Source organism: Dryas octopetala, chromosome 2 (genome assembly GCF_963921425.1).
Source record: "Dryas octopetala chromosome 2, drDryOcto1.1, whole genome shotgun sequence".
NCBI lineage: Eukaryota > Viridiplantae > Streptophyta > Magnoliopsida > Rosales > Rosaceae > Dryas > Dryas octopetala.
In genome coordinates this window covers 16,155,959-16,179,659 of record NC_141367.1, presented here as the reverse complement: position 1 = coordinate 16,179,659, position 23,701 = coordinate 16,155,959, and the positions used below count along the sequence as shown (strand labels likewise).

General features: G+C 35.3%; 1 protein-coding gene across 1 annotated transcript; it reads right to left on the bottom strand.

Moving 5' to 3' along the window:
- Window positions 1–5,908: 5,908 nt before the first annotated feature.
- On the bottom strand, window positions 5,909–8,064 carry LOC147293469 (uncharacterized). Its single transcript, XM_086231077.1, has 2 exons — window positions 7,098–8,064; window positions 5,909–6,963 (listed from the first exon to the last, which is right to left on the bottom strand). Exons 1-2 carry the CDS (start codon window positions 8,062–8,064, stop codon window positions 5,909–5,911), a joined length of 2,022 nt encoding a protein of 673 aa, XP_086087203.1.
- Window positions 8,065–23,701: the final 15,637 nt, after the last annotated feature.

Here is a 23,701-nt window from a genome sequence, read left to right as displayed (position 1 = left end):
AGCAAAGAGAAACAAAACCTGGTAGCTACTGACCACCATTGTCGAGGAAGAAGAAGAAGCGATACCCAATTTCTACCTCAATAGCTACTGACTTCCAGGTACAATTTCTTCTACAAAACATTACATATTGAACCGAGTACCAAAAACAATTTTCAATGAAAAACCTAGACCCATTTCAATGAAAGACAGTATTGTCAATATCTACTAATAGCCATAAACCCATTTCGATATTTACTAAACGGTTGCTTTTTAATGGTTTTCCAGACTCGAAAATAGAAGGAAACCCTAATAACTACTGACCAACATTATCCAAGAAGAAGAAGAAGAAGCTACCTCAATAAAACATTGAAGAAGAAGAAGAAGCTACTGACAAACAGGTACTATTGGCTTGCTTGGTAATATATGTCATTGTCTGGTTAAATTGCCTATGTTTATGTAATATTCCCCAATGTCAAATATGTGGGATACTAATTGATCTATATGCATATGGTAGTCGTCTAATTGATATAGATTAATATCTAATATGTGGGAGTCTAATTGCCACTGCGAGGCAGTAACAATTAGAATCTCACATTTGGTGGGATTCTAATCATTACTGGATGGTAGTAAAAATTGGAATCTGACAAATTAGATATCTCCACTACCTATGTATTGCCACTGCCTATGTATTGCACATTTTCTTTGAATTGCAGACTGGGGCATTCGGTTAGACTTTAAAACAGTGTTGCATTTGAATTGTTACTGAGGGAAAACAGTGAGGATACTTAGGACTGAAAAGTGGAGGAAGTGGAATTGTTACTGGCTGGTAGTAACAATTGGAATCTCACAAATTAGATATTGGCACTGCCTATGCAGATTTTCCAATGACAAATATGTGGGAGTCTAATTGTTACTGGCTGGTAGTAACAATAGGGAAGAGTAATTAGTTCCATGTTACTGGCTGGTAGTAACAATAGGGAACAAAACAAGCCTAATTGTTACTGGCTGGTAGTAACAATTCTAATTGTTACTGGCTGGTAGTAACTATCTGCTTTATTGCAGGATTCAAAGAAAATGGCCACAAGAAGGGCAATAACAAGTGCAAAAGAAAAAACCATTATACCAAAACAGTCCGGAAAAATTCAGTACAGGTGCAACATGGTTGCATTCCAAAGTACTATGGACAAAATTAAAGATGACCTGACTCCCAAGGCATACGAAAAGCTACAGAAAACACCTTTTTGGCCACTTATAAATGCATTTCGTAATGAAATGATGGGAAGCAACCCTGTGAAATCAGATGACGGTGTTGGATTCTTCATCCAAGCATACAACAAGGAAACAGAGAAGTTCCATTTTGGTAAGAAGGAAGTAGAACTTACAACAAGTGACATTGCTGATTTATTTGGGCTGCCAGAATTGGGAAATGAAGTTGTTTTGACAAAAAAAGGTTTCAAGAAATCCAAGTTCATTACAGATCACTTTAAGGATGATGAACAAAGGATAAATAGAACCTCAGTGCAAAATGCTCTCTATAAAGCAGTAGAGGAAGGAAAACAACCTCAGACACCAGCAGTGAATCAGAAAACTTCAAGGAAGAGAAGACTGAAAGACAACAGTGACGATGTTGTACGTCTGATAATTTTGTACCTGTTGGCTACTTTCCTATTCCCAAACTCTGGATACCACCTTGCTTGGGACTTGGTCAAGCATGCTGAAGACTTGGATGGAATGGTACATAAAGCATGGGCAAAGGGAGTGCATGATTACTTGCACAAATCATTGTGCAAAGACAGTAAATCAATGGCTGGTTGTGTTGTTGCCATACTGGTAAGCACTAAACTGAATTCATTAAATATAAATGAATTATTTTAGACACTATGTTTAACCATTTTTGTACGATTTTTCTCTTTGATGAATTCCAGTATTGGATATGCAAAAAGACAAACATCATTAATCCAATCAAGGGCAGAGAGGAGGAAACTCCTGGCATAGTCAAATGGGATCTGGATGATCTCAATCTCAAGTTGAAACATTACACACTTGAAGACTTTGAGGTAAAAAAGCAAAACAAAATATAGTTACTTTATACTAGTAACTATTTTCAAAACCAAAACACTAACAATCTTCACTTTAAATTGTGAAGAACATGTTTGATGATGAAGAAAGAAGGGAGAAACCAACTAATGAGGAAACATGCCGGCTAGGAGACACAGAAGAATCAGAAGAAGATAAAGATCCACAACCGACACTCCAAGATTGGTTAGATAAAAAACACAAAGAGGAGGAAGTGGAAGTAGAACCGTCACCGTCACTCGAAGCTTGGGTAAGAATTCAAAAATAATAACAAAACGCCACTGCATATTTATTGTGCATTTTTGTTCTATAAGTTGCCACTATTAGACAATAACAAACACCTGCAAACCAGAAATTGCCACTGCCTATGCATATTTCTAATTGTTACTTCCAGGTAGTAACAATTGGAATTTCTCATATTGGGGTGTGCCTATTTCCTACTGTCAAATATGTGGGATTCTAATTGTTACTTCCAGGTAGTAACAACTGGAATTTCTCATATTGGAGTGTGCCTATTTCCTACTGTCAAATATGTGGGATTCTAATTGTTACTTCCAGGTAGTAACAATTGGAATTTCTCATATTGGGGTGTGCCTATTTCCTACTGTCAAATATGTGGGATTCTAATTGTTACTTCCAGGTAGTAACAATTGGAATTTCTCATATTGGGGTGTGCCTATTTCCTACTGTCAAATATGTGGGATTCTAATTGTTACTTCCAGGTAGTAACAACTGGAATTTCACATTTCCGTTTGTAATAAAATGCCACTTTATCAAAGTAACAATATGGCAAACACTAACATTTTCTTTTATGCATGCAGTTAGACCGCTTTGAAAGTGAGCAAATCAGTAGGGGGAATAAGAAGGACATGGAAGAATTCCGTAACATCTATGAAGAAGTCATAAAGGAATTAAAGACATTAGTGGTAAATGAAGATGAAGATGAAGATCACAATGAAGATGAAGATGAAGTCATTGGCAAAAAATTGATTAAACAACTCACCACTTACAATGCCATACTTGATGAGAAAAATGCTAGTTATTGGCAAATGGTTCTCACTGCAAAGGAAGAAATTGGGAAACTCAAGAGTGACAATTATGAACTGAGCCAAGAAAATAAGAAATTGAAAATGATGAACAACAAAGTTAAGCAATTACTCAATGAAGAGAAAGAAAAGAGAAGAAGTGATATAGAGGAACAACAAGTCCAAGAGGCCAAAACAAAATCACTCTTTGAAGAGATTGAGAAGATGAAAGAAACAATTTCAAGACAGAAAGAGATGATAGAGAAGTTGGTTAACAGTGGGAACATTGAGTGCCAAGCACAAAGGTCAGGCCCACTTATCTCACCTGAAAGAGACGAGCAAATGGAAGGAGAGCATCAAGCTGAAGATTCTTTTGAGCATCAACATGAGCCTCAAGCTGCAAGGACTCCTCAACAAGGGCATACAGCTGAAGACTCTTATGAGCATCAAGATGAGCCTTCACCATCTTTTGCCTTTGAGAATGCTGCATCAGTTGAATTAACTCCCAATCAACCTGCACAGAATCAACCTGAACAGTCTTCTCCCTGCCTTGCAATTGTACAATACTCAATGCTGGGAAGGTTAAAGGAGAGAGAAGACAGAGTTAGGAAGGTTGATGATATATATGAATACAACTTTGAACCAAGGAAGAAGAAGAAAGCTGCAAGAAAAGACGTACCAGAATTGCCACACAAAACAAGAAAGATAAAGACAAGAGCTGAAAAAGGTAAAGGAAAAAGTGAACAACCAAACTTTGATTTGGACCTGGACCTGACACAAGAAGATGATGACCTGACCCAGGAAGGTGATACAGACTTAACACTCCAAGCTGCAAAAAGACCAAATCTCGAAAACATAAAGTGGTCAAAGTATCCGGTCTTCAAATTATTGAATGAAAGAGTTCAACAACTCCTAATTGAATTTTGGACAAATGCCCCACACAGGTACTATTGCATTTTTATGTTGAATTTTAAAACACCTGATTGCCACTGCAAGGCAGTAACAATAGCTTAAGCTACTGACTACAATATACTGTTTATGCAGCACCTTACTATGGCAGAAAGGAGAAGGTGGAATCAGTGCAGTCTCTAGACAAGATGTTCTAAACTTGATCATGGACAATGCAGTGACAAACAATGTAAGACCAATTTCTACACAAACTCAAATTAATTTAAAGAGTAAAAATTATTGTAAACTACTTAACATTGTTTAAATCTTGCATACCAGATGATTGATGCATTTGGAGAACTACTGCAAGAGGAAATGGACAAAATAGAATCTGAAACACCTGCAAAGTCAACATTCCTCACAACCTTTGCTTCAGTAAGTTCATTTAAAACTTCATTACTCAAAATTAACCAAGACTTCATCATTGTTACTGACAGTCAGTGGCAATTCAATAACAGATTAAGGATGCAGAAGATGATCAGTTGGGGATAGAATAATTCCTTTTTGAACCTCTCCTTAATTGCTTGGGGAAGTCGGACAAGATATTCATCCCAATGGTCACTTCTGAAGCTTTTCATCACACACTACTTGTGATGGACAAGGATGCGGGAAATTGGCTTCACTTCAACCCCATGAAGCAAAGAAGGATCGAGATGGATATATGCTACAAAAAAGCTCAAAGACTGGTATGAAATGTGTTTAGATTTCATAAAACTAAATTCTATGGACTTAAAAACAATGTACTTTAAAATGCAGAAAGCGCGCGTGGACAGCTGGATCTATGTCATGCAGGAAGTAGCGGATAGTATTCTAGAATCAAGAATAAGAAGAAAGCTAAACAAAAGAAGCACTGCAAGAGAGCTCAAATTCACTGAAGTTGAGCTCACAGATGACAATGAAGCAACACTCAGATGGTTGAAAGACTTCAGCAATGACTACGAACTTCACCAATCTAAAATTTGTCCACAGCAGTCAGAGACATCGTAAGTCGTCTACCATATGCATATAGATCAATTTCAACAAAATTATTAAAAAAATAATCTTAAACTGATGCCATTCAATTTTATAATTTGCAGATTGGATTGTGGGGTCTTTGTCATGTATTATATGGACAAAGTTTCAAAAGAAGAGCTGAATAACAACAAAATCACAAAAAAGGACATTCAAAAGTTCAAAGCAAATGTAATTGAAAGGTTCATTAACCATGAATAAAGCTGGACTTCACAGCAACTTCAATCCTTCAAGAAAATCCAGATGAAGGACTGATCACACTCTGTGCTGTGCCGAAGAAGGACTTTACCTACTGCTTTTTTATGTTTTAAAATTCAAGTTTATGTATTTTTGTTTCAAACATATTGCAGAATTTTATTTCTATGTTGAACTCTTTTGTCTTTTTTATATTGAATTTTAAAATGCTTAACAGGTTGACACTGCCAAACGATAGAACAATATGTGATTGCCACTGCCAGGCAGTAACAATATGCAATTGCCACTGCCAGGCAGTAACAATATGCAATTGCCACTGCCAGGCAGTAACAAAAAACGTGATTAAAACAGTAACAAGGGAAACACAAAACATGCATGGACTTCACAAACCACCATATTAAAACAAGCACAACAATTTAAAATCATAAGAATAACATAAACAAAAATTAAGAGATGAAAAAATATCATTTCCAAAAGCCAAAACAACATAGTAACAAAATGTTACTATGCAACTGTAACAAAAAATATCTATCCAAAATATCATTTACAAATGGGCTCCTATTAATCAAGTCACATATTGCCAATGCATAAAATTTCCTCAATTGTTTAAAACCTATAAACCAATAAACTGTCACGCAGTACCATTATTACTAAAACCTAGAGCAACCATAAAACTAAATTGGCTCTCTACATGTCTTCCGGTTATGACCATCAGGTTTTCCGCAGCGACTACACTTTCTGGCACGAGCAGCTTCTTCACCTATAGACTTCGCCCTCTTTGTCTTTGGCCTACCACAAGGTCTCTTAGTAATAGGAGGCTGAACTATCATAGCATCTTGACTAAAATCATATAATGCTTGAGAAATATTTGGAACCGGAAAAATTGGAAACTCATAAGAACCCTTAAAAGACTCCGTCTTGAAATAACTGTCAATGAAACTGTACATTGAAGCTCCATGTCTCTGAATGGCAGCAAAAGCATGAGCACAAGGGAAACCTGAAACACGCCACTCATGGCATGAACAAAGCTTCTTTTCCAAATCTACACACACAGTCACCTTCCCTTCAACTTGGTAGACATGAGATGAAGATCGAATCACCTTCCAGTGCAAACCAACTTTGGATCTCTCTCTCAACTTCAGTTCCAAATTAGGACAAAGCTCAGTAGACCACGATTCTGCCTCTATTTTTCGATTTGCCATATTCTCCATCACTTTGGTTCTAATGCCTTCAATCATATCTAAAATGGGGAGGGACCTCAGCTCCAAAATCCAAAAATTAAATGACTCGGACACATTGTTGCACATTTCCCCATACCTGTTACCTTTAAAAAACGCATTAGACCATTTTTCATATGGTGCTTCTGCCAAAAAGTCAATAGCAGGACGACCACCCTCTGCCTCCAGCTTCCCAGCAGATAAGTTAAATGCCTCCTCAGTACGTGCATAAGCACAACACATGAACAAAAATAAAACCCTCTCACGCATATACTTATTGTTTGTTGTCGGATACCTATTTGCAAGGTTACGTTTCAAATGCTGAAAACAAAAACTGTGAGGCCAACCCGGAAAAACAGTAGCAATAGCATTGATGAGACCAGCATTCCGATCAGTAATGAAAGTAACTATCCGCTTTTGAGGAACCAAAACATCAGCCAACCTTTCCATGAACCATGTCCAATTATCTTCAGTCTCCGAATCCACAATTCCAAAGGCAAAAGGATAGAAACCTGCAAAAACAAAGCATTATAAGAAAGCTACTAACTGACAGTAGCAATTAAATCAGACAGTTTTAACACTTCAAATCACAATGAAAACAAAACAAATTCACAAAAAACAATCACATTAAAAGCAAATAAATTACCTTCATTTCCGTTCTTTCCAGTAGCAGCAAGCAATTGGCCCTTGAACTTGTTTTTCAAAAAAGTACCATCAAGAAAAAGCATCGGCCTACATGCCATGAATCCCTTCTTGCAAGCACCAAAACAGATAAACAGCTTCTGAAAACGTTGTGTCTCACCATCCACTTGCAATTTCGCAACAGTACCATCATTACTCAATACCAAAGATTTCAAATACCAAACAAGCTGCTTGTATGACTCCTTGTCATCACCATAAACAACATCTTTTGCCAACTCCTTAGCATACCAGGCAGTACGGTATGACACATCTAAACCATAGCTATTTTTAATGTCTTTCACAATATCAATTGGCCTCTTCCCAGGATTAGACCTAATATCATCAACGACAATACTTTTCACAATACGAGAAACCAATCTTTCAGACTTTGTTTCCCGAATCACACCACGACATGTGTGAACATTATCCAAATGCCTAATGTAAAAACAACCATTGACTCTACAAAGATACGCCTTTACATGCCAATGACAACCATCAGAAAGCTTCTTAAAGCACTCAGCATACACATGAGTTTTTTCATTTTTAATATACACAAACTTAAAACCCATCTCAATAGCATACTTGCACAACTTCTCCCTAAACTCGATGACACCACCTTCAAATCTTTGACCAACACCTTCAATATACCTTTCCCAAGCCTTGGTCAAATAAACCTTCTCCGCCTCAGCCTTATAACACCCTAGATAATCATTTTCAACAATTGCTGAATCACTTGTTGAAATCCCACCACTATCAGCAGAACACAAAGAATTGCTACTAGAACCACTGTCAGTAACAAAAATATCAACTATTTGAGCATTGAATAATGACAAACAAGTAAACAACATCTTCAAGTCCTGATCATCTGCCAATACACATCCAGATTGACCGCCAAGAACATATTTCAACACAAAGGAACCAATCTTCAACATACTAAACTTTGTGCAAATCAAATTGCACAAACCACAAAAACTCCAACTAACAGACAGTGGCAAAACCACAGTCTGAGAACAGTAAATAACCCTCGCAACGAAATTTGAATCCATGATACCTAAAAAAGAAAAAAAAAATAACCAAAACTAAAAAGTTACGAACATGCAGTAACAATAACAATAACAATTCAAACAGTACCAATTCTAATAACAACAACAAACACAATGAAAAAATAAAACAAAAGCCACACCCTAAAATCATTAATCAAAACAAAAAACAAACAGATTCTAAACGTAAAAATCTTCAATCGATGTAAAATTCCATACATACAAAAATCGAAAATCAAAGAACAATACAAAAACCATACCAGATGAAGCACAAACCGAGAGACAGAGAGCCAAAAACAAACAGATTCTGAATCGAAAATCTTCAATCAATCAATCTAAAATTCAAAAAATACAGAAATTGAAATCAAACAACAATACAAAACCCATACTAGATGAAGCACAAACCGAGAGAGAGAAAGAGAGAGATAAAGAGAGAGAGAGAGAGAGAGAGACAGAGAGAGAGAGAGACAAAAACCATACCAGATCGACTACACAAAGCTTGATCGATCGAGTAACGAAGCTCAGTTTTACGAGCAGAGGCACAGAGCAACTATGATCCCGCGCATTCAAAAATAACGATTTATAACAGTAAGGGTAAAAATGGCATTTGAAAGAAAACAGTGGACCGGAAGAAAAATAAATGGGCCGGCAAAGAGAAAACTGGGCTGCACAGGAAAACAGAAAAATCACTAGGGCTGCACAGGAAGCGCAAGCCCAAAATTGGGTGTTATAATCATTATCTTTTCTTTTTTCCATATATATTAAGATATCAACCAAGAAGTAATTACTAATATCCAATTATAAGATGAATGGTGTTGGGAGGGGCTATAAGTAGCTCACCTATATGGCTATATATGAATATCTGATCCAAGCCCCTATAACCTATTGCAGTTGGTATGACATTTCACATTTGAATTAGACGTCCCATAAATACATTATTAATTAACACATCTACTTAAGTTCACCTCTGCCAAACCCATATAACCCTTTTTTTTATTTTTCAAAAGGGTGAAGCAAAATTTTCTGCAGTGACAGAAAAGGAAACAACAAAACGGTGGTCCCTAAATTAAGTTGTAAGGTGTGAGGATTTTGGTTGCTAATGTGGTTGAGGCTATACGGAGTTTAATACTCGTGCTTTATAAATGAGAAGTTTTTAAAAATTTGGATGCTAAGAAATGGGTATTAAGTGGCACCAAAAAAAAAAAATTTAAGTTTGGAGGAAAAGGAACCAATTCTTTCTTTTTTGTGCCTACCTATAAATATGTTTTTTTGTCAGACATTAGGGTATTAAAAATGTAATAAAACCTAAGAATAATGCTATATTTACCACATTCTTATACTATATTTTTATACCATCTTACGTGTCATTATTTTACTGGACAAAATTTTTCTTTTTCTTTTTATTTTTGGATTTTTGTTTTTAATTTTTAGTGTCCAATGCATGAATGCCATGTAAGTTGCCACATAAGGTGGTATAAAATTATGGTATAAAAATGTGGGATGTCTAGCACTACTGAAAACCTAATTAAAAGTTTAAAACAATATAAACTATAATATGTTTTTTTTTTTTTTTTTTAGAAAAACTATAATATGAGTTTAGTAATTTTATATAAGTTTATAAACTAAATATCACTATGGAGTATTTAAGTTTATAATTTTATATAAGTTTGTAAGTATATAAGTTTAATATAATTTAGGGTTTAGGGAGTGATTTATTGTTGATGGTTTATGGTTTAGAAGGTAGGGTTGAGTAAATTTAATAATATACGGTATAGGGTATATAGAGAGTATAGCCTTATAGGGTATAGCCTTACATGGTATAGGGTATATGGAGGGTTATAGCCTTACATGATATATGGTATATAAAGGGTATATAGTTTAGGGTTTAGGGTATGAGGTGTTATTTATATAATTATTAATTAGTGACCCATTTTTCTAATAGTATTTACATCCAGCACGCATTATATTCATCTTATATCACATGAAACCTACTATATAATTTGGTTTTTTCAATATTTTTTATCTATGTAGTAGATAATATGTTAAATAAACATATGGTCAAGTTTCATTCAAAATTTTCGTATTTTGATAGTAATTTCCGTCGTTTATGTCTAATTTTATCGAAATCGAAATTTTAATCGAAATTTCCACGAAAATTTCCGTCTAAATTTCCATCGAAAATTTCCTCGAAATCGAAATTACACTCCTTGAGTGTAGGATTTATTGGGATTTGGGGCTTTGAGCAATTAGAAAGAAAAAAAAGGATTTAGAGTTTTGTTTGGCTCTTTTAGGGTTTCGTTTAGTTATTTTTAAACCTTAAACCATAATACATTTTTATATAAAAAATAATTAAAAATACTCTAAAGGGCATAAACCATAATATCTTATACTATATTTTAAAGAATATAGAATATATAGGGTTTAGTGTATATATTATAGAGTATAAAAAGTAATAGGGTATATATATAGAGTATATAGGGTTTAATGTATAGATTATAGAGTATAAAAAATATACTAATTTCATTTATTCATTATACTAATTTTATTTAACAGTATTTGTCTCCAGCGCGCAATGTTCATTTTATATCACATGAAACCTACTATATAATTTGATTTATTCAATATTTTTTTATCAATATAGTTGATAATATATTAAATAAACATATGGTAAAGTTTCATTCAAAATTTCCGTATTTTGATAACAATTTTCATCGTTTCTGTCTAATTTTTGTCGAAATTTAAAATTTGTCGAAATTTCCATCGAAATTTCTGTAAAATTTGAAATTTTACTCCTTGGTTTTTCCCAATAAAAAGAGGAGTGAGAAAAGAGTTTAAATTAAAATATCTTATGTGTGGGTTCCCTCCCAAAAAAGTTCAGTCTAATCTCTCATGTCACGAGTCAATTTAAGATTACAATAGAATTTGGCAATATATGAGATCAACTCAATTGGGTTGATTGGCCAATGGCCGCAATCAAATTTGTTACATATTATTGTACTTTTTCATTCACACTCATATAATAATTTTTGTAGAACGACCATTTCACATCTAGATTTCCTTGTAAAGATTTGCTACAACCTCCGTTGGGCTATTGATTTCACATCTAGTATCAATAATGTAAAGTGTACATATTTTGGTATTATCTTGTATATCACATTTTAATATCATCTTATGCATAACATGTCTAATAGAGGTGAGGCCGTGAGACTTACCAATACAAGTAGGTCATACCGATGATGCCAAAATGTAGTACACTTGGCATTATTGATACTATTATAGCTTGGTTGGAGAAGAGATAAGGAGAGGCCTTCCCATGGTTTCGACTTTTGATTTAAATTGTGGGTCGTATGTTTACTGGCTAACTTAATACAAGTTCCAGAAAGAATTTTGTTCTTCCTAGAAGAAATTATAATGAAAGGTAAAGAAAGATCCAAAAGAACATCAAGATAATAATATCAAATCAAATTAATTAACACTAATTAACTAAGGAGCACTATTCACACTCCTAAAATACTTTTTTTTTTATTCTTTTGGCTTTTTTACTTAAATACAACTTGAATTATAAGGAGTGTGTTCTTGTACCACTCAAACTTTTTTTCTTGCTAATTTACTACTTGAAGTATCTATATGTGCCAATGTGGCACTGCCATCAATTTCTAATAATTTTGCTGTTAACTTGAAGGTAATATTGTGAATTCATATTATAAAATATCTTAAAAAAAAAAAAAAACTAATATCCAAATACACTTAAAAAAAAAAAAAAAAAAAAAAACTAGCCAACCCACCCACACCCCCAACGCTGACCCATCCCTGACTATGCTGGCCCCCCTTCCTCTCCTTCCCACTCTCTCCTCTCTCCCTCATTCCCACTGCCGAGCAGAGGCTTGGGCTGCTTGGCAGAGGCGTAGGTGCTGGCTGCGAGCTGGGCTTGAGGTGGCAAGGCAAGCCTCAGGCTGGTGTGTAGCGACGACGTTGAGCTTGGCTGGTCTTGGCCTTGGTGGCGTCTTGCACACGTGCATCCTCCTCGGCATGACCGTACAGCGGTGAAGCTGGTCATGGCGGCGGGAAGAAGCTCGGCCAGAAGGCCGGAGCTGATGGAGCTCCGAGGTGGCGCCATGTAGAGAGAGAGAGAGAGGAAGCTCGGAGGGCAAGAGACAGAGGGGGGGAGAGAGAGAGTGGGAGAGAGAATGAGGAGGCCGGTCATCGACCAACGATGGCACTAGCGATGTTGGGTCGGGGTGGGTCTGGACTTAGAGGGGGTGAGGAACATAAAAAATATCGTATTTTTCTTAATTATACTTAAGGACAAAGTAGGAAGTTAGACAAAAAATTTAATAATTTAGGAGAAAATTGATTGTAAGTGTGATAAATATTGATATTTCATGTGATAAATTGACAAGAAAAAAAATTTGGGTCATACAGGAGTACATCCCCTACAGTTCAGGTGGTATTTTGGTAAAAAAGCCTATTCTTTAATTCATTAATATATTTTTATTAATTCAATTGCCAAAATTACCCTTAATTACTTATCAAACAGAAGATGAACCCACTGTGCAACCGGCCAATTGGAAATACAAGAGAAGAAATGGCTGCTACTATGAGAAGCCAAAAAGAACAAAGTTTGAGAAGTCAAAATTGAGGAGAAAGCAACAGGGGAGAAGAGAGAGGTTTTGGATTCTTTTAGTTAATTGGGTCTTCCTATGGAGTGGGAGTTGGATAAAAAATGGGAATATATGGATATATATTGTGATTTATTTGTTTATGTGAACATGGGTGAGTTGCAATTAATGGAGGAAAAACGGGGTTGAACCCTGTATATCTTTTCTTTGCAGAATAAAATAAAAATGGGTGACTTTGATTCTTTTGTGTAGCTGAGGGAGAGAGGGTATGATATATGGTGTGGCTGGGAGGAAGGAGAGAATTTACTGGGCTGCATGGAAAATAGAGCAAATGATGCATGGTCATTTGCAGAGAAGAATTTCCGCTATAATGCTTAGATCTGAAATTTCTAATAGGTTCAATTCTTTATGATTTTGGATATAATATTTTGTAGACTGGAGTAAATGATTTAAATATATGGTTTTGGGTCATCGAAATTCGAAATGTAAAATCTCTAAAACTGATTTAAATGGTTGGACCTTTTCTTGCAGCAAAACAACAACCCATGGGGTATTTCAGATGTTGTTATAGATGGGCTACAATATGGTTCTCAAAAGTTTCTGGAATAAAATTCTTTTAGGATAATTTTTTCTTCATAAATTTTAGAGATAAATTTTGTAGAAGTTTCAGAGACAAATAGGTAAGGGGATAGGAACATAGGAGAGAGGTACGTATAGAAGATGGAGGAAACATTATGCTTAACAAAAGTCTGGTTTATGTAATTTAATTTGTACCCTAATTTTTAATTGAGGGTAATCTTGGCCAAGGAGTAAAATTTCGGTTTCGAGGAAATTTTCGATGGAAATTTCGACGGAAATTTTCGTGGAAATTTCGATTAAAATTTCGATTTCGATAAAATTAGATAAAAACGACGGAAATTGTTATCAAAATATGGAAATTTTGAATGAAACTTGACCATATCTTTATTTAACATATTATCTACTATATTAATAAAAAACATTGAAGAAACCAAATTATATAATAGGTTTCATGTGATATAAGATGAATATAATGCGCGTTGGAGGCAAAAACTGTTAAACAAAATTAGTATAATGAATAATGAAATCAGTATATTCTTTATACTCTATAATTTATACACTAACCCTAATACTAAACCCTATATACTCTATATATTCTAATACTCTTTATACTCTATAATCTATGCACTAAACTCTATATACTGTATGTTCTTTAAGATATGGACCATATGGTATAAGATATTATGATTTAGGCCCTTTAGGGTATTCTTCCCCACCAAGCACCAGCCCCTGCCTCTCTCCCCCCAACCCAGTCCATCCCCGACACACCCCCCCTCACCCAGCCCCTCCCAGCCCCTTTTCTGTGAGACCCTGTATTTTCCAAATAATTATTTTAAATATTTTGAGAATTTATTTTAAGGATTTTGAGAATTTATTTGGAATTTAAAAAGGTTTTAATTTAATTTTAATTATTTAATTATTTTTGTTTTAAATTAGGCTTGACCCAAAGTTAACTTTTAAATTTAGTGGACTTTTGATTCGGACTTTGGGCACGTTGGATAGGTCTCGAGTTCACGAGTTCGTAGACACGTAGCACGCGTCGATCGGAGTTATGGTTTGAAAGTTACGGACATTTGAAGTAAAGGGCAATTTTGTAATTTTTACAAAAGGGGTTTTAAAACCCAAAAATCAGATTTTTATCCCTTTCTCTCTCCTCTCTCCTGGTTCTCTCTCTCTCTCTCTCTCTCTCTCTCTCTCTCTCTCTCTCTCTCTCTCTCTCTCTCTCTCTCGCGTGCCTCACCTTCGCCGCGCCTGCCACCGGCGCGTGGCGGCGCGTCCAGCCATGGCTGGCAGCGGGACCGGCCCAGATCTCGTCGCCGTTCATCCTTCTTCCTCCCCCTGGTGGCGGCGCAGCCCAGAAACCTCCCCCGAGTCGCGAACCAGCTGAGGCCGATCCTTGGAGCTCCGGCGGCGATCTCACTTTTCCGGCGACGACGCGACCTCCCATCACCTGGGTTGTCTTCCTCTCGTCACGGTGAGTCTGCCCATGTGCTTCCCTGGCTCCGACGACCCCGCACGGCGGCGGATCGAAGATTTTGCCATTTTCCCGAAACCAGCCCCCAAATTTCGGCGAAATTTCGCCAATTTCGCCAATTTCGCCGAAATTTCGCCGAAATAATTACCGAAAACAATTGGGTATGTGATAAAATTTCGGTGACCCAAAAAAACGAAATTTCATTCCTTGATCTTGGCAATTGAATTAATAAATATATTAAATGAATAAAAAATAAAGAGGAGTGCACAATGACATTTTAGGAGTGTGGATAGCGACGCCTCCCATTAACTGTATATTATTAACTAAAGTATTGTATAAATTTTGTGGCAAATTGATATCAAATATGGCATCATCTATATATAAAGGGAAATTCCCTTAGAAGAAACCTTTATAATTCCAAAATTGTTGACTGTTAATAAAATTGTCATGTAGAAAAAATTTACGTAAAAAAGATAAAATGGTAAAATCAGTAAGAGTTTTTTTGTTTTTGAAGTCCATTATAGAAAATTGGTTTTTTTTTTAAGGCCGACTAAAAAAAATCAGGTCCTAATGTAGTCTATTTTAATGAAATCACATAAAAAAACTAGCTGGGCCACAACTAATTAGTGTGCCCAGCTTTTTTTTTTTTTTTGTTGTTGCGTCATACAGGATTGCCATTGTCTAAAAATGGCTATGTATAATTACTACTGAACAATGGCTAGTCTCAATGTGCAATAACCAACTTAAAATGACATAAACATGACATCCTTTGTTTTTTATATAAACATGTCAACAAATCATAAACCAATTCAACATATATAAAATACAAAAATTCAAACTTATGGAGTCAAAATTTTTAATTTTAACATTAACAAATCATTGCTACTGTCCAACAGTAACTATCGATAGAGTACCTCCAGAGTAAAGGTTATAGTTTTTAGAAAAATAAGAATCTCATTGTTAGGTAAGTATATATGTACGTAATGCATATATATATATCATACATAATATTCATATTTATCGGTATATATACATATATACTAAATAAATATGATAGATACTAATATATATTATTAAACTTAGTATATATTCTTTGAAATAATCTTAATATTATTTCTTTTAATACTAGTATTATACTAAACTACGTACCACTATTACTTGTACAAATATATATATCAAATATTATATATTATGCATCATATTTAATTAAATTGAAATTTATATTGATATATATATATAATTAGTATTATTATAATTAAATTGAAAATGTAGCAAAAGTATTAGGTACCAAAATTACCAAAATCGAAGTTTACAAAAATTATCGAACCGAAAAAATACCGAAATTGAAAAATAAGGAAATTTTTTGTTTTGATTTTGGTAAGCCTAATTATCGAACCTAATCGACCAATGAGCAGCCCTACTTAAAACTTAATTTGCTGGTCCACTTTGACAAATAAGAAGTATTAATATGAGCTAGTACAGATAAATCAAAGATAGACTAACAAATTAAATTAAAAGATGAAGCTACACATGTGAAACAGGAAAAGCCAATTGACGCGCTCGAAAGCACGTGGAGAGGCTAGTCAGTCTTATTTTATACAAACTTTAACTCCATGTGTCTTGATTTATCTTAACAATCATTGTCATTTTAAAGCAAAACAAGTAGAGAATTTAAATTTAGGCATAAATTCAATTTAGACACATAACTATATATACTATTTCAACGGAGTCTACGAACTTTCAAATATTTCAAATATACACTTGATTTATTATGTAAATTGAAAAATGAAATTTCGTCCATCAATTTATTGAGAGATCAGTTAAATGTTAGCTTGCCTTTTGCTAACGGGGATTAATTGGCAACGTGACACCAACTCAGCATACATTTCCTGCCAAATGAGTAACACATGTTCACTTGACACGGGCCCACACACCCATCACCTCTTTCCCCCTCGTCGAACGCTCTCCTGACCATTTAGTCTCTAAAAAACATTACGTTTTCCCCCAAATTCGAATATAAATCTCTCACTTGTGTTCAACGAGCGAGAAAGAGATGATGAGTTTGTGGACCCGTGTCAGGGGTTAGGTGGACTTGTGTCGCTCATTTGGCGGGAAATGAGCGACACGGGTCCACCTAACTCCTGACACGGGCCCACAAAGTCTCTCTCTCTCTATTATTATTAAATTATGGGCTCGTGTTGCTCATTTGGCGGGAAATATTTGCTGAGATAGCGCCACGTCGCCAATTAATCCCGGTCAGCAAAAGCTAAGCTGTCATTTAACTGATCTCTCAATGAATCAATGGACAGAAATTCATTTTTCAATTTAGATAATAGATCGGGTGTATATTTGAAATATTTTAAAGTTCACGGACCCCGTTGAAATAGCTTATATAGTTATGTGTCTAAATTGAATTTATACCTTAAATTTAAGTGTCATTTATCACGCATTGAAGTGTGCATGCCAACGAATGATTGAGCTGCCATATTAATTGGTGAGAAAAATCTGAGAAATGATTTGGTGACGGCGGATCCAAGAATGTTTCCATGTGAGAGCAAGATAAAAAAATATCTAATTGCTCCTCTTCTCTTTAGCGAATTAGTTGGCGAGAAAAATTAACTGTTAGTGCCTTGAAATAGAAACTATAAACTCTCAACCAGCTCTAATTTAACCATATGTGGTTGCAAATTTTAGATGGAACTCTCAATAAATTTGAGGGGAAAAGATGTGATAAAATTAATGATACCATGCTCACAATGTCAGCAACAATGACAAGTACGTTACAATATCCAAACATTTATAACGTATTAAGGTCTAGGCATTTCTTTAAATTCCTGATGGATAATTGTTCCATTTTTTTATTTATTGTTTCTTTAAACAACATGCAAACTCATATAACTTTCTGTTAATCAAAACAAAACCCTTCTTACAAAATTAGTTGCCTGGAATTTCTACAAACACGTTGCCCCTAGTGTAAAAAATCAAACTAACATTTATGGGGTCAAGAGTAAGATCAAAGGAAAGAATTTTGAACTAATGGGGTCAATTGACCCCTGTTGCTCCTCTGTAGATCCGCCCTTGGTGACCCTAACAATATTACTGAACTGATCATTTCACAATTTATCCTGCACAAATCTTAAATTAGAAACTCACTTTAAGATTAAATTTAGTTACAAATTTCATATATGGTTTCATGAAAATTCTTATTTGGGTATTGAATGGAGACATGCATGCACAAGATGAGCATTTATTGGGTATTGGCAATGTCTTCTTTGTATGAATCAATCGCAGTCCAACAATTAACATTAGCAAATGACTAAACCTGACACGTCCTTATAGTACTCATCATATATAAGTCATAAGTGGTCCTCAGTACACAAGTTTTTCTCTATCAGGACCCGTCTTTAAATTTTAGAGACCTAGCAAACTATAAAATTGAACTCTCAACTTTTGATATACGTTATTTGAGCTTAATATAACATATAAGTATATAAATTTATAGAATTTGGGGTCGTTAAAATTTCCGGGTTCAAGGAAGTTGCCTTAAGACCACCCTTCAAAATTTAAAAACTGGAACACGCATGTGTATATATATGTATGATTATGAGGAAGCATCTTGGTGCGCAGTTATACATTACTGGGAGGCTCAGAATGAGACAGAAAAAACGCGTATAATGGACAGTTGCACATGCAACGTGTTTCTCATGCAGCTACCACGCTGCATGTAATTTTTGTCTACTCTGAGTTAATTAATCTGGATCTCTATCCAATTGTCTGTCCCTTACTGTCTACATGCAAAATAGAAATCTGTTTGCATGCATGTTTGTTTTACTCAGACAACACTAATTGCCTTTCAAAGTGAAGATTGGAAATTAATTAATTATGAGATATATATATATATATATATATATATATATATATATATATATACCCTCCACTACTTGAGATTTTAAAAGTTTAAAATAAAACAAAAAAGATTCAAAAAAGATTAAATCATAGCAATATTATATAAACCACGGAGAGACATAACCCAAGTGTAGCTAGAGGACAAGAATCATGTGTGGCTTGTGATTCCTATGGCCGAATTATTAATTTCTGTGAAATGACTTGAGAATGACTTGACAGACATGTTCCATCTACGAATATTGAATAATGCAGTAATATGTTCTATGATACCATGTTAGTCAATTAGTGACTACCTTCAAGTCTTCAACATGTGCTTAAATTAATTCAGACTTCTAGCTTGTCGGATCAATAATGTTGAACTCCATACACTAATGATACCCCATTCAGGCCTAATTAATAATACATGTTAATTAAATGTGCTGCATATATTGTATAAATTAAACACTGGACAAGAAGAAAGGCCAAGTTTGGAGTTTGAATGTATTTCTTGCATGTCATGTTGATAAAAAATGTAACTTCATGATATTGTCATATACAATGCATGTTCATAAATAATTGCTTTATGATGATACCACTACTACAAATCTCAGCAAAGCCAACTAATATCATAACTAATGTTTAAGTTAGTTTGTGTTATTCTCCAAACAGTGCACTATTTACTGTGCCTGACATGAGCCACCTAATTCCACTACAACATAGGGGACAACAGTTATAACTAAAATGAACAATAGTTTCTGTGATGGTTAAATTTGTAAATATGTCATTTTATATTTTGGCTATTGATATGTTGGCCCAGCTAATATTCATCCGTTGGTGAATTGGTAGCCTTACGTTTTCTGACAACTCTCTCCTTCCTCACCATTGTTTTCAGACCGATCCCCCTTTTGTTTCCCTGTTAAACAACCAAATTTCAAACTGGTACAAGGTTAGTGAGAAGAAAAATCCATAGCAACTTATGCTACCACCAATATGAGCCGCCGCCCACCTTGTAACTGATGAAGGAACTAATTGCAGGCATCTGGCAGCGTGGGTTTGATTGACAACTATTTCATGGCTAAAGTTTGTTAATAGCATCAACAGATGATTATTGGTTCCTAAACTAGTTGCTTACTGTGTGTGTAGCTCTACCATACCAGAAACTTTATCTTTTCACAACTGATGGAATTTATGGATTGTAAATTGGTTGTTTTCAGCAATTCCTCATACTATCTGGAAAGGTAACTGTGTTCGGTGCAATATAACCAAGGAACTGGGAAGGTAACTGTGTTCTCTGACTTGTCCAGTTTTTCCCCAAACTCTATTGTCATTATGCTTTTATTTAATTATTGACCTGTGAAATTTGTTTTTGGCTGAAATTTGTTTGTGGCTGAAATTTGTACCAATGTGAAAACAAATATTGTAGGAGGTTAGATTGAATTACATTTTATAAAAATTCAAAAAAATTGGTGTTTGAGAAAACTAGGATTGAGGACCGGTCCTCACTCTTGAGGACCGGACCTACAGTAAACTCGTGTCTGTGTTTATGGTTTGAGGATCGGACCTCCAGTAACCTGACTGTGAAATTTATGGGCTTAAGAACCGGTTCTCTCCTTTGCTACTTTTTGAAATTTCTGGGCTTAAGGCGTCTGGCAGCATGGGTTTGATTGGCAACTATTTCATGGGTAAGGTTTATTAATAAGGTGGAAGACAACTATTGTTGTACTTGTGATAAGGTACGTGGAAGACAGCTATTGTTGTACTTGTGATAAGGTGGAAGACAGCTATTGTTGTACTTGTATACAAATTAACCTAGCTGTTGGTTTCTTTGGTGTGGAAGGATGTGCAACAACAGTGGTGGGAGGGAAACTTTTACCCACTTGGCGCCATGTCTGAAAGTTCAAAGTGAATCAAATCCATTTGCCCAAATGTTTTACCTCCAAATGTTGTAAAAGTGATGGGAATATATTATTTCTTTAACAAAAAAAATTGATTTCTAAAATAAAAGAGGAGTGGGATTATTTTGGGCCACATTCCTAAGCCATTATTTGGCCATATACGTGAAGGCTTTATATAAGAGACCTGCTGCTTCAGTGGGATACATAACTTTATTTGCTCTTTTACTGTCTTCTCTTAAGAGCTGCGCATCTAGTGGGTGTTAGGTGAAGGTGAGAGTTAAAGTTTGTTTGAGCAAGCATCAGGTAATTAAAACACAACTGGTTTTTGTTTTGTTTGGTTGTAGAGTCAAGATTCTCTTCAGTACATTAAATACTATTGGTGCTGGTAGTGGTGTATGTATGCTATTATTTTAGTTTATTCATTACTGTGTTGTAGGCAATCCTCACATGTAACAGTCCACCTTACTGTGTTGTATCAGTATGTTACTTTAAGTCTGCAGGTTAAAGATTTCACAGCACCTACTTCATATTTCTTGGACATTTGTGTTGTAGCCTTCCTCTAGAAGATGATCTAGTGAAAGTGTGTTTTGCCAAATGCGAATATTTTTATGCTCTTATAAACCTGCACACACACACACACAAGGCCTAAGTTTATTGCATAAAACCTGGATTCTTACTAGGGTTATGAATCTGGATGGAATAATAAGGCCTATTCTAACAGAATAAATTGAAAATCCTAATAGGGCCTATTCATACATGCTATACACATTGATATACAAAAATGACAACACAAAATTAAAATAGTGAGATTGAATCTTCAGTAGAAGTAATGAAACAATATTATTAGAAATATATGTCACTGAAAGGGGTGTAACAAGTATTGGATGAAATGTTTATTCATGACATGTGGACCAACAATGTTTTAAATAGAAGTTTATGCTGAAATGTTTTTTTAAAAAAGAATTTGAATAATGTCATGTATTTTAGAATTGGACTACTTTTAGAAGACTAAGAGCACATTTTAATAGTCAATTGTAATGCTCTGTAGTCTTTGGCATCATTACAATTGTACATTTCAGAGAACCGGTTCTCTCCTTTGAGGACCGGACCTACAGTTTACTTGCGTTTATTTTAACTGCTTGAGGACCGATCCTCACCAGTTGAGGACCGGACCTCCAGTACGTCCCTTTCAAATTTCTGGGGTTGAGAACTGGACCTCTAGTCAACAATGTTTGTTTTAAGGCTTGAGGACCAGACCTCACCAGTTGAGGACCGGACCTCCAGTAAGTCGCTTTGAAATTTCAGGACTTCAGAACCGGTTCTCTCCTTCGAGGACCGGACCTATATTTAACTATGTTTGTTTTTAAGGCTTTGAATCTGGATGGAAAGACATTTATATATGCTATTATTTTGATGTTATACATAATGTCTAATGGATTCAAATAACCTCACTAAGCAGTACATAATGTTAATACATTATTTGTTTGTTGGTGGCAGTTGAAAGGAATTTAGGACTAACATAGTTAAATATCTTTCGATTGTGCAGCTAATTTTCGATTAAGTGTCTGCACTTGGTAGAAATGGCAGGAACAAGGTAAATGTTTAAATCCTATATGACATCAGTGTGATTGTTTTTTACATGAAAAACATTTAATAATTGCATGTGGTCCAATTATGGTCTGATGAGTGCCTATTTTTTGTTTAAACAACCAGTGAAGCTGTACCTGACCCTCTGGCAGTGGGACTCGATGATGTGCAAGGATTAGGGACTGGAGATGGGGGTGAGTATGGTTTGGAGAATGAGTCTGAGACCCAAGCAATGGGAAACCAAGCAGATGTTCAGGCAGCCTTCGATGCTATTCAAGCACAGGCACTTGCTAATGACCAATTCATTCCGAATCCCATAGAGGTTGCGGTTCATGTTGGGCAGGCTGATGAAGAGGAGAATGATCAGGCCCATGGAGATGCACTTTGAGACTCGTGTTACAAGTGCTCTTGACAATTACTTCAGGAATGCTGTTTCTCCTACTGGAAGCACGCACGCAAGCAAGCTTGGGTGCGTCACTACAAGTCTTAGCAGAGTGTTCCGAACCACAGCTTCAACGACCACTTCCAGTTCATGATGCTCATAACCCTTTTGCTGCAAATAGGTCCTATCGTGGTAGTTTTCAGAATGCTTCCTCCTCTCCAAATGAAGGAACAAGTCAGCACGAAAGGCTGTCAGCTGCTAGTGGGGGGAACTTTGCCTCTCGGAAGTGAAATAGTTGGTGATACTGCCAGAGAGGTGTGTGATAGCTAGACTTCAATATATCTGCTGCAACACTTTTGTTTTTAAAACTTATTTTGGATAGTAGCACTTGTGCTAATATATCTTAGCTTGTTGGCCAAATATATAATAGCAAGTGTACTTCTTTTGGGCATCCTAGCGTATGGTTAGTTAAGTCTGCTGTGTTAATTTCATCAGGGATGAAACTTGCATTTTCAGGTTGTAATTAATGGTTGGTGAATGCAGACTTTTTAAGTAGTTGTGCATATTAGAAAAATGCTTTAGAGATAGCATTTGCAGCAGCAATGTGTGTAATTCCTCTAGCACTCATCAATATGAATATATGTTTATCCTTATGTTTGGAAAACAAGTTCCATTTGATTAGCTTCCCATTTGGTCTTTTCGGAATGTATGTTCTATGATGATTTTATTAGCCACAAAATCAATTCAGTAAATACAATAGTTTCAATGCAGCAAATCTAGGTAATGAATCCACTGTTTGTCATTAGTGTCTTCCAATTTTAAGCAACCAATAATTTTCATAACAGATGGGGTTGAATTGTATTAGTAATTCCATGTCACCATTTCCATATTAGTGGAATATGTTCAAACCATATATGGAATTAGTTGGTATTATTGGTAGCACATAACCAGGTTGCCACCAAATTGAAATAAATTTCAAACCATTTGTGAAAGAGTTGACATGTTTAACCAACCACTGCAGCAATGGTGAGGATCACTGTCAAACCAATCATCTTTGGTTTAATAAGGCATGGCTAATCAGTTTTTTATTATATATTTAGTTTCACTA